Here is a 12,737-nt window from a genome sequence, read left to right on the forward strand (position 1 = left end):
AGAGGAGAGGAGAGGAGAGGAGAGGAGAGGAGAGGAGAGGGAGCATGTGTGTTGGGGGTGGTAATTTCGTCCTGCAGGGATTATCTGGCGATGCCTGGAGATCTTTCTGGATATCACAATTTGGGTGGGTGTGCTATGGGCAACTGAGGGCGATGCTAACCTGAATAAACCTCAGGGATGCTGCCAACCATCCTATAATGCATAATGTCACCTCAGCAACAAAACTACCTGGCCAGAATGTCACAATGTTCAAATCAAGATACTTGGTTCTGAACTAAGATCCTTCAGGGCTGTGGTGGTTTGAAAGAAAATGGTGCCCAAAGGGAGCTGCACTATTAGGAGGTGTGGCTTTGTTGGAGTAAGTGTGACCTTGCTGGAGGAAGAGTGTCACTGTGGGGGTGGGCTTTGAGATCTCCTATGATTAAGCTACTCCCAGTGCCACAGTCTACTTCCTGCTGCCTGCATATCAACATGTAGCAGCTACCTCTCCAGAACCACGTATGCCTGCACGCCACTATGTCCCACTAGGACGATAATGAACTGCACCTCTGAATTATAAGTAAGCCACTGCAATTAAATGTCTTCTAAGATTGTCAGGGTCATGGTGTCTCTTCACAGCAATAAAAACCCTGACTAAGACAAGGGCCAAGTGGGCTCTTCTCTTTGCCCTCAGATAGTGGTGTAAGACTAAGGAATGGTATACTTTTTGTCAACATGATCAAATGATCTCACTCATCTATTTGCTGGTTACACATTTATAAATCTGAGGTCCTGCACAGAATTATCCTCCCTAAGAGAATAACTAGAAATACCAAGGCTTTAGGTTCAATAGTACAGGATACTGAACCTCAAGGGGACTTCTGTGCCGAGTACACCTTGTCTTACACATGAAGGAGGGCAGTCATTTACAATATCTTTGACCAACCAAGTGACCAGGGTTTTCCTGGCTCAGGATTTCTTAGGTGGCATTCATTTCTACAGATGACATGCTATAACAACAGTGACATCGAGTGGAATCTTTCCTTTCCCAAGAACTCTGACACAAACACTGCCGCAGCTGCTTATAAGCTGTACAGACTTAAAGATAGTTAATGACCCAAGTTTTCAAAACTGTATAAAGAACATTACTTTAAGGCTCTTGATTCTGTATCTGGTGTCATCTCGGCGCTGTTGAACAGCATCCCTGTGAATTCTGTATTTAGAATATCTGCCATCAGTTTTCTCAGATAAACTGGAGGAAACCTGGAAAAGAAAGATAGGGTTCAAAATTGGTAAATGAAAGAATAATCAGCGCTCGAAAATAAGAGCAAGGAAATATTGGAGTACAGAAAAATAACTGTATTTAGAGAGATACATACAAAAAAAAAGGCGCCCAAAGGAAAATAAGAAAACAGCCATGCTGTACTTGGTCACAGGTATAAGATGGGTGTGATATACTTAGAGAACACTAACCCTCCCTTTCCAGCTGCTAACAACTACCAATTTGCTCCACAGCTGGAGAAGGGGTTGTGTGCCAATGGATCACATATATTTCAAATTTAATATTTCATTTTTCTTCATAATCATACAAATTCAGAGAACGAATTAATTAAGAAAGCAACATGTTCAGGACCCTTATTCTATTTTTTTCTTTCTCTTCATTTTCAGGAAAAAGAAGGAACACAGGAATTACCTCTGAGAGTCAATTATTTAGACGTAATATTTGTGGGACAATTTAGAAGACAATGAGGGTAAATGATTTTGGTGTGTACAGTTATCTATGGTAGGTAGAGACTGAAATCTTCCCACAGAACCTTCATCTTATTGGTGGCTCAGTGGGGAAGGGAACTTGGAAATCTAGCTCCAAGCTTTTCATTTTCATGAGGACAGCAAAGGAAAGAAAAAATTGCTGCTCATAAAGTCACGAATTCTGGGCCAGAGCTAGGCAGTTTGTGGCGGATCTGGATTGGAACTCAGTGCTATCCCCTTCCCACTCTACCAAATAAACAATGTTTAAATTCAGGTGACAGAGCTGAAGCATTTTGGTCTCCAAAAATGGGGTTAAAAGAAGAAGGGAGACTGAGGGGGACGATATAGTCAATTCAAGAAAGAATAAAGTCAAGTGTATCAAAGTAGGATAGAGTTTAAAATACAATTGTAAAGTGCATTTTTGTGTGTATATGTTAGTGGTGACACAGATGACAGAATTTGTGTCCTTTAGTTTCTATTAAGAAAGTATTCCCGGGGGTGGATAATAAACAAAATAAAGGATTCCCTGAGACATTATGTCATCTGGGGCATGAACTTGAATTTAGATGAACATGTAGGCCTTTGAATTCTTATTTATATCATACTGGTAGACATGTGTGTATATGTGCATGTGTAAATATAATCCATATTTAGTAATATGAAGGCTTTCTATATTTTCACCTACGGCTATATCTATTTCATGAAAGTGATATAAATGAGTTAGTTTTAGTCACACAGATGTCTTTGGAATACACGTGAACATATGGAATGGGCTACAAGATGGAGGCTCCGGTGAAAAGAACACAAATTAGATCTCTCTCCCAGCTAATCTGCAAACTCAAAGCTTCAATTTCCTCATATGACAACAGAAAAAATACGTCTAAATAGCAAAGAAATTCACAATGGATTTAGCTACTGTTAACTACATAGAGCAATAAAAGTTATAAAAAATACTTGCTACATTTGATAACAAACAAAAATAGCTAAACAAGCATGTCTCTTTTCAGAATACAGGTTACACTTTTAAAAAAATGGAATGTACAGCTCTGAACCTGAAAACACATTCTCCCCGAAAAATTCAGTATAAACATATCTTCATATTGGGGTCTGGGCATGTGTAAGACAGGCTTCTAGAGCACCGCTAGACTTTGAGTGACAATAATAGAACTTCTGATAAGAAAACAAAACTGGACTGCATTCGTAGGCTTTCTGTTTAGTAGGAGCACTGAGGGACAAGTGAGTTTACTGGGAGCCTACGTCACAGGCTTACCCTGGGCTAAAGTGGGCATCTGTTTCTCACTCATCCTTCGTTCATCTAAGTGACACTAGTGCAGAGGGGGAATAAAAAACATTCTCCACACCGAGTTGAATGAAGGGAAACCACAGGGCTCTGTATGTTGGTGTCCTAACTGTCTGGTAGGGATTTAAACTGAAAATACGCATTCACAACATGAGACAGAATCAACACAATAAACAAGGAACACTTGTTTTTTCCTCTTTGCAACTGACCAGCTTCAGGATGTGTCAACCGACTCTTGGGTCATGCTAAAATAGTTCAGTTATGAAATCATCAAAAATACTCATTATATTTTGAGATCTGCATCATATCATTGATTGCAACATGCCCATGCTATTTTCCTCCTCAAATGTATCATCAAATAATATGTAATATTTATAGAGAACCTAAATATTACGTAAGTCATATTTTTCGGGATTTTAAGGCCAATTTGAAACAAGAGGCTACATGTTCACAACATGAACACTATATCACTTTTAGTTTTAATCTTTTACTTGTATCTAGTGTGTTGACACCGTAATGAGCTATAACTTGCTAAGCCTATACTTTCCATTTGCATCCCCTAAAGGGACACGAGAAGAAATGAACTCTAAACTATCATGAACTGGATTTCATATGTCATGGGAGAGGAATAACTATGAAATACGATGTCTCTAAAACACAAAGTATCTCATCTTACTGATGTCACTGGAATGTGTCACCCCCTTTAATTCTTAGGATTTTCTAAATTATTGTTACACGTTTAGGGAGAAAAAGCAAATTTCTAATAGTAAGATAAAAGTATCTATTTTTTCTATGTTCTATTAATACAGAAGTTGGGTTATTTTTATTCCTGACTTCATAAATATCAGTGAACTCTGGGAAGATGGCACTGTTAAAACCCCCAGTGGTTGTCAGCACTTCCTCCCTTCCCACAGGTTTGCTTGTACATCAGGAAGATGTCAAGCGTCCTAACTCAGACAGAAATAATGAAAGAGACAAGCCAACTCCTCCTCACTCTGAAGTCTTTGGAATCCTCTAGGAGGCTCAGTTTCTCAGGCACAGACTCCAGATGGTCTAAGGCCACTCGGGTACTCTAGGAAAAGAACAAAACAAAGCATAAGGGGACTCATCAAAAATTAATATTTTCAGAATCTGAATACTGAAAACAAGCCACACCACCAGCAAATTAAACTACAAATTTATAGCCAAATAAGAATAAATATTTTTAATAGGTCTTTCAAATCAGAAGAATTAGTTCCTTTCACAAAGTATATGAGATGCATTTGCAAACCTGACTCCTATAAAAGGCTTCCTAGATAATTGCTTTCAACTGACACACTGTGAAATTTTCTACAGAGCATTTCATATTTGCATTAATTTACAAAAATTGCTTCAGTGAACACCAAAAATTAAGCACCAGGTGATAGTGAGGAAAGATGAGCTTGCAGTTGCATTTCTACGGAGCACATTCGACACCCTCAAATGTTGTCGTTGCGAAGAGTTCTCAACCATTATGTTTAGGAAAGATGCAAATGCAGAGCAGTTCTCAAAAGACAGAAGAGATGTCTGAAATCAAACATCTGTAGCAGAGGCATAAGACTGCTGATTATCAATCAGTAAGTTATTACAAAGCCATTGAATAGCTTGGTTCTATTACACCCACCAATGTGGATATCAAGAGGGAATGATCTTAAAATGACCTCCTGGATGCTCAGTGGTTAGATCTACCTTGAGCTAAAGATGGTGTATATACAGGAAACCGGTGTTAGCTTTCTAATTGGAAATGAATTTTAATTATCAAAACAAAACAAAAACCCACAAGTGATGTATGACTCAGGGCATAACTCTCAGAGCAGCAGATCAGTTAGTAGCCGGGAATATAATTGGATCTAGCAATGAGATCCCCATGCTCTTTCATCGTAGACCTTTCCATGGGACTGCAGGAGTCACAGGCTCCAGAGGTCTGCTCTGAGACAAAGAACTGGCCACCATGTCGGGTTTCGTGTTTTAGGGTTTGGTAGTCACCAACACATGGCTCAACAGTAATTAGCTCAAGTGATATCCATGTAGTGGATTAAGTCACTAAAGGAGGCAAGTCATATGGCTGTAATATTTCATTTGCCTGAAGATCAGAGAGTAAAACAGCTGCCTGCTCAGCCTTACAGACCAGGCAGTGATGACACACACCGTTAATCCCAGTAGCCCCATACTAGATTGCCATAGAAACCGGGCCATAGTGGTGCAAGCCTTTAATCCCAGAACTAGAGAGAAATATAAGACAGGAGGAGACAGCTCTCATTCAAGTCTCATTCTGAGATTTTTTGAGGTAGGATCACCATTTCAGTCTGAGGTAGAGGTAAAAGCCAGTGGCTGGGTGTTTTGCTTTTCTGACCTTCAGGCTGAACCCCAACATCTGTCTCTGGGTTTTTATTAATCGGACTACAGGTGACCTGGCTTTAGATTGGGTGGTTAGGTCTGACTTATGGGCATGGCAGAAGTTTTGATTTGAGAAGAATCAAATTTGTTGTAATACGAGCGGCTCCACTCAGTCTCCCCCTTGATTCGCTCTCCACTCCAGAGGTTCTGTGCTCTGCCTGGCATCTCCCACCAGGGCCTCACCAAGGCAATTTTTTCAGAGCCCAGACTTTATGTCTCCCACGGCTGCTGGGCATGGATGTGCCCAATGGATGGATACAAGAAACTAATGGGATGCCTTTGTTCAACACCTTTTCAGTTCACCCCTCCCCACCTCCTCCCTCTTCAGTAACTGCACTAATGAGCTCAATCAAAAGCCTAGCTGGAATTCTGCAGAGCGACCCCCTTGACAGGCATGTGGGATTTGCCTCTCCTGTTCTGAGTTCTATGTGGCTTTTCCAGTGTTTTGAAGCTCCAGCTGTTTTCTGGCTTTGTCTATACAAATCAGCACTCCTGTTCTTCAGAAGCCTGTAGAGAGCAAGGAGAATGCAGCCGCCGCCATTTTGAACAGGAACTTGTTTTGTGCTGTTCCAAGTTAGCAAAGTGTTCTTTCTCGGGGTCTATTGAAAAGATTTAGTATTTTGTTCCTTCTGCTTAACATTTATATTATTGTTAGTTTTTCTGCTTCTTGTACTTAAACTGCCATACATTTTAAATGGCTTCACTTAATTTTTCCATGGGTTGGAAAGATTCATCAAAATGACATTTTTCTTTTTTTTTCTGATTCTTTTTTTTTCATTGCATATTTTTTTTAATTTATTTATTTATTGAGGATTTCTGCCTCCTCCCCGCCACCGCCTCCCATTTCCCTCCCCCTCCCCCGATTAAGTCCCTCTCCCTCATCAGCTTGAAGAGCCATCAGGGTTCCCTGACCTGTGGGAAGTCCAAGGAACCCCCACCTCCATCCAGGTTTAGTAAGTTGAGCATCCAAACCGCCCTGGCCCCCCCAAAGCCAGCACGTGCAGTAGGATCAAAAACCCATTGCCCTTGTTCTTGAGTTCTCAGCAGTCCTCATTGTCCGCTATGTTCAGCAAGTCCAGTTTATCCCATGCTTTTTCAGACTCAGGCCAGCTGGCCTTGGTGAATTCCCGAAAGAACATCCCCATTGTCTCAGAATGTGGGTGTACCCCTCGCGGTCCTGAGTTCCTTGCTCGTGCTCCCCCTCCTTCTGCTCCTGATTTGGACCTTGAGATTTCTGTCCGGTGCTCCAATTTGGGTCCCGGGTCAGAAAACGACATTTTTCTTAACATAGGATACAGCATGTAGGTTTCAGAAAGCAGGGAGCTGGGTTTTTTGTTGTTGTTGTTGTTTGTTTTTAGTCACTTTGTAAGCTATATTTACTTAAGTAATAAAATTAGAGATATTTAAGAACTATATTAATTCTTGGAAATAAAACACAAAGCAAAGCTCTGATGACTATTTTAAGAGAAAACTGTGCAATGAATAAAACCCTTTCCATAAGCAGATCCTAATAGACTTTCAGCACTAAAATTTTATTTTTTTGTGTGTGTGATAAAACTTTTTTTATTTTTTAATTTATTTATTTATTAAAGATTTCTGTCTCTTCCCCACCACCGCCTCCTATTTCCCTCCCCCTCCCCCAATTAAGTCCCCCCCAAGGCCCAGAAAATATTTCTTTTTTTTTAACCTCATGTTTTCTTCTCATTTGGGAGTGATCCTCTGAACCTGGACTAAGTATTTTAAACTCATTTATTTCTCAAAATAAGCAGATAACCTCTATAAAACCTGAGTAATTTTCAACCAAACAGGTGATTTTGTGACCATTCTCTATTTTTTTTGCACGCTCCCATATCAGTTTATTATGACGATGATATTTTGGGTGTATATCCAAACGGTTGCATTACTGTGGCATCCATGAAAAGTCTTCGCCTCATTAGTAAGCACAGTTATTTGTAAAGCATCTCTGATTCCACGGACTCTCTGCATATTTCCTCGTAGTTTATTTTCAATTGATGTGTGTGTGTATGTTTGCGTATCTCTCTCTGTGTGTATGTCTGTGTGTATGTGTATGTCTGTGTGTGTGTGTCTCTGTGTGTGTGTGTCTGTGAGTATATGTCTCTGTGTGTATGTCTGTGTATATGTATATCTGTGTGTATGTCTGTGTGTATATGTTTGTCTGTGTGTTTATGTGTGGGCGCGTGTGTGTGTGCATGTGTGTATGTAAATGTTGCCTAATAATTAAAAGATATGGAGAAGTCCCCATTAACAATCCACAGACCAATTTTTTAAGCATATTGCTGTATATAGCAGCAGCAAATGATGTGATTAATTCAATTCTTTAAAACATATCAGATATTCACAGAAAGGTTTAAAAATGTTTCTGCCTGGGTATGGCAGCACGTGCCTATAATCTCAGGAGTTGGGAAGTGGAGGCAAGAGAACCTCAAATTCAAAGCCACGCTGGAATACCAAGTGAATCCATACCAAAAGCAAGAGGTCCGCTTCTGAAACGTACTATAATAGTTGTTACAGCATATTTTACACAACAGATGAGTTAAGAAGCAGGATATATATATATCATATATATTATATATATATTAATATTATATATTATATATACAAGCTGTAGTCTCATGGCTGAGAGGTACGGGTTAATTCCAACCCTGTTTGGAAGTATAATGAAAGATTAAACCAAAAAATATAATTTACCTGTAAATTCAACCCCGAGTTACACTTTAATCTGCTCTGAGCTCCTCACACCACCATATGCAGTGTAGGCATATCACTGTGAATAATTTATATAGATGAGGCCATGAAGGACCAGAGTATAAATGATAACTGACAATCACTCAGTCGCAAAACCATGAAGCAGATTCCAGTAACCGGGATGCAGAAATGGCAATGTTCTCACTACAAAAAAATCCCCTCCACATTTATATAACAATAAGCTAACAAGGCATGGAAGGATCCAGAAGCTGTAATTGTGGCTGCTTTATTTCCAACCCCTTTCCAACCATCAACACTTTTCAACCACTCTCTTTAGATGTGTGCTTGATGAGACTGTTTTTGTTAGAGGTGTTTTGAGCGGAAATCATGAAGAATTTCATCTTTTATGCTCAGGACCATGCATATCTAAATATCCATGCATATGCACAGTCAGAAAGACAGACAGACAGATAGACACACACACATACATGAGTCTGGATATCATAATATGTGGGACTAGAGCATAAACACCAGCTCACAAGAGTTTCCTCAAATAAATGTTGACTGAACAAAAACAAATGGAGTTATCATGCTCTAAACAGTCTAAAGAACTCATGCATTTTTCTTAAATGCCAAAAGTCTGTCATTTGCTTTTATTTTCTCCTAAAAGTGTAAGTGATAGAAGAAACTGGAATTTAGGAACCCTGTCTGTGAGCCCCTGTGGCTTGCCCCTTACAGATGTGTTCACATGTCTGTCAACAAAGGCAAAGCACAGGCTGCCAGCTTTACTCTTCCAAAATTTCAACGCACATCAGACGCCTATGGAGCAGAGAAATCTGAACTGGCCTGCAGAACTGTTCCCTTAGATCTTCCTTTGTTTCAGACCAGAAGGAAATTGAATAATGTCATATGACAGCATAAGTAGCATCCATTAGGATTAAAGAGAGGAATTCATTACAAATATTAGATCCTGTCTCCTGTGGAGAAAACTCACGGAACAAATCTGAACATACTTCTCTTTGTAAAAATGTACATCTGCTTAATTTTATTAATATATAGTAAATATAATTTTCTTACACATATTGAACTCATATGTGCAGAAGATGAAGGAGAATCTGTCTATATTTTTAAGGCTGTGGATATTTCTGGCACAACATACATGTTAAATAAACATGGTTATGAAGCAATTTATTTGGGTTCAAAAATGCAATTCTATTTCATTTGGAAAGAAATCTCCTGCAAAAGTTTCCTGACAAATGGCTGAACAGTGGTGAAAAGACCTGAGTAAACACGGTTCAAGGAGAGGAAGGGTGAGCTCATATAGAGGACGAACTGTGCGCCTTTCACTGTGGGTGACTCGATCCAGCACAGCTGTATTGGCATTGAAGGGTCCTGTTTTTATCCAAACTGTCTAACACTCTCTGGAACCAACCCGAACAGTAGCTGAGAACAGGCCTGCAAAGCCTGGTGCTGCTGCTGCACATCCTTCAGGAGGCCCCGAGGAGAAAGCTAGCTGTGTGGCTTCCTCTAGACGCTAAAAGAATCCTCCATTTATACACTTCGCAGCCCTGCAAAGCCTGGCGCTGTTGATGACATCCAGCAAGAGGCCCCGAGAGGAAAGCTGTGTGGAGTCCTCCAAATGCCAAAAGTCTCTGTGTTCCATTTGCCACTATAAACCCTGGAGAGACCCTAAGAAGCCCTATGGAGAACCTACATCTGTTACTTGTTAACTGGACACAGCACCAACCTGCCCTCTAGATACTTGTCCTTATACCCACAGATTGGGACAGCTTACAGCCCTCGCTGAAGAAGCTTCTTTCTGCAGTGAGTAGAGGTTAATACAAAGACCCACAGCTGGTCAGAGAAAGGGACTTCTGTATCAGACTCCCTCTGCCCAGAATACTGCAAAGGAGGGAAATGTGCAGGTTCTAGTAGTTAAAAGATAGGGAAGAGTGCTGTGGAGTTGTGCCTTCTGGACACGACAAGACCGTACCTACAACAGCTGTGGATGACTGCAGAAGACCCGCACAAGATAGAGCCAGTCAACATCCAGCATAGATATGGGAGAGCCTAATGATAGCCCACCTCTAGCTGAGAGCTACTGGCAACTGATGGCAGCTGATGGAGGGAGGGTCAGTTTTCTGCAGGGGTGTTGTTATTCCTAGATGGTTACCCACACAAAAACAGGGAACACTATAGTCAGTGAGTTAATAAATAAACAAACAACAAAATTCAGAGGATGACCTGAAGTTGGGAGAGGAACAGAGAGGAGGAATTGGAAGAAAAAGGAGCAATGAATAAGTGATGATAAAGAGTGAATAATTATTTTCTTAGAAGGAGAAGATACATTTTCCCACAGATTTCTCATTCTAGATTATAGAGTCAATCTATTACCTTTTTATTAGCTTACAAATGACACAGAGTTCTTTCCAAGTAAGTGGTGTGAAGGGTTTTTCCTGACGAGAAAACACCAAGAATGAAGTGAAGGATGAGAAGATGGGGAACAAAGTAACGTGTTTCTTTGTTGGAAACACTCCAGATTGTCTCTATAAATACTGTTCTTGCCACTCCCTGCTATGAAGAACATAGTTCCTTCCTTCTGTGTGCTGAACAATATGTTAGCTACTTACAGATTCTTGACAATGGATGTTCTATTTTTTTTAGTGGAAATAATTTTATTTCTTCAAATTGAAACTAAAATGTACTCACAAGGAGGGAAACTGAACACTGGGGAGGGAATTGAAGTTACCAGCCCTTACTGAGGGACTCACAGTTCCAGGAATGTTCCTTGCATGTATTTTGTGGTTTGGGGAATATCACTTAGCCCCGTCCTTCTAAGCCACAGTCTTTTATTTTTAATGGGGAGAAATAATTGGAGTCTTTATCATCCTGTACCCATCGGCAGCAGTTGTGATTAGCAGGAAAAGGCTGGACCTGAAAGTGCACTGGAAACTGTCAAGTACTTTCCAAACATCAAGCACAGAAAAAAATATTGAATCGGAGGCACCATCAACTACGGTAACTTTCAAATAGCAGAGAGGCACTGAACATCAAGCTATAACTGCAGCAAATAAAGACTAAACAAAAAGGGCAATGTAGAGAAACAAGTTCATTTTAGAAATGGACCTGACATTATATAGACATTATTTAAAAATATAAAAGAAGAATACCACATACATTTTGAACGTACTGTACTCTCCTCTTTTTCACCTTTTCATCTATCAAAATGATCTATTTCTCTCTCTCTCCCTCCTCTCTCTCTCTCTCTCTCTCTCTCTCTCTCTCTCTCGCTCTCTCGCTCTCTCGCTCTCTCGCTCTCTCTGAGATAGTTTATTTTAGATAGAATCAAATTTGAGTGACTATGACCTGGAAAAACACAGTCTTCCTCAAAGGATAAAGAAAACCAGACATCACTTCAAAACCTGCTTTGATTAAAACATCAGGACTTTTCATGCCTGGATTATGAAATCAGATGATAAACTTGGTTACACCATCTGAGAGCACATTCCCAGGGACGGCGACAGTGGTGGGTGATGGCCATCTTCAACGCCACTGATATTCACATACTCCAAGTAACCGAATAGTTCTGTCACTTTTTATATTTATTAAATAATTTTATAATGAGATTTAAATATATTGTTCATAATAGTTAATAACCCAATGAAATAGTTCTAAGTGATAAAATAATACCAAACTTGTTTTAATGAAGTAACACATGAAGATGATGTTATAATCTTAATTTCATCATGTTCCTTGTTATGATTTCTTACCCTAAATCCCACCTTATTCAAAATTAGTATTAATGTTTAAAAGATTCAAGTGTTTTCAATATATATATTCAATATATAGTTAAATATATATTCAATTAATTCAATATATATTCAGTATAATCTGGGTTAAAAATATAATTTTTAAATAAAACTTTAAATCTGTTTACTGTAGCAATAGATACAATAATATTTGGGTTAACTCTTCTTATTAAAATTATAAAGATGATATTTCTAAAACAACATTCATATTTTATACCTTAAGCATGATGTTTTTTATTAAACTGACATTGTCTCATATTATAATTAGCCAAGATTTAAAAATTAATTGAACAGTGTTTAAGTTTTCTTGCTAATAAAAACAGAGGACAATATGTAGTGTCTTCGCCCAGAGTCTCAATTATAACTATTCAAATATTAGTAAGATAATAACTGTATAAATGTGGGAACATAGAATCAACTTAGTTCTTTAAAAATGTTATTTTGGTTATTTAAAGTACATGTTTTCTTTATCTGCTATCTCCACTCTACTAGGCAAACTGTATTTCTGATAACCTTCATTTTAGGTAAAGAAATCATGTTACATGTACCTTATCTGGGCTTTATTTAGCTTCAGTGTCAGAACTAGCATCCTTTCGTAGCAGATAAAAATCTTTTCAAATCTATTAAGTAGCAGACCACTAACTCCCACCACCTCAAAGGCTCCAAACAGCACTAGACAGCACTGAGGCCAACAGGAAAGCTTCTCCCATCCGCTGCATCTACTTCTCTGAAGGACCCAGCAATGTACTTTAAACTTGCCTTGATTTATGACATTCTTT

The 12,737-nt window shown here is 39.1% G+C and overlaps 1 protein-coding gene across 1 annotated transcript in view; it reads right to left on the reverse strand.

Annotated features, from left to right (window-relative positions):
- Window positions 1-12,737, reverse strand: part of Cep128 (centrosomal protein 128) — a 367,524-nt gene that overhangs the window by 18,809 nt on the left and 335,978 nt on the right. Inside the window, exons 22-23 of the mRNA XM_013346846.1 lie at window positions 4,023-4,100; window positions 1,129-1,242 (exon numbers count right to left, since the gene is read on the reverse strand). Coding sequence (XP_013202300.1) covers window positions 1,129-1,242; window positions 4,023-4,100 — 192 coding nt within the window. The remainder of the gene's footprint in view (window positions 1-1,128; window positions 1,243-4,022; window positions 4,101-12,737) is intronic.

The sequence above is a fragment of the Microtus ochrogaster genome, chromosome 1 (assembly GCF_000317375.1).
Source record: "Microtus ochrogaster isolate Prairie Vole_2 chromosome 1, MicOch1.0, whole genome shotgun sequence".
Taxonomy (NCBI): domain Eukaryota; kingdom Metazoa; phylum Chordata; class Mammalia; order Rodentia; family Cricetidae; genus Microtus; species Microtus ochrogaster.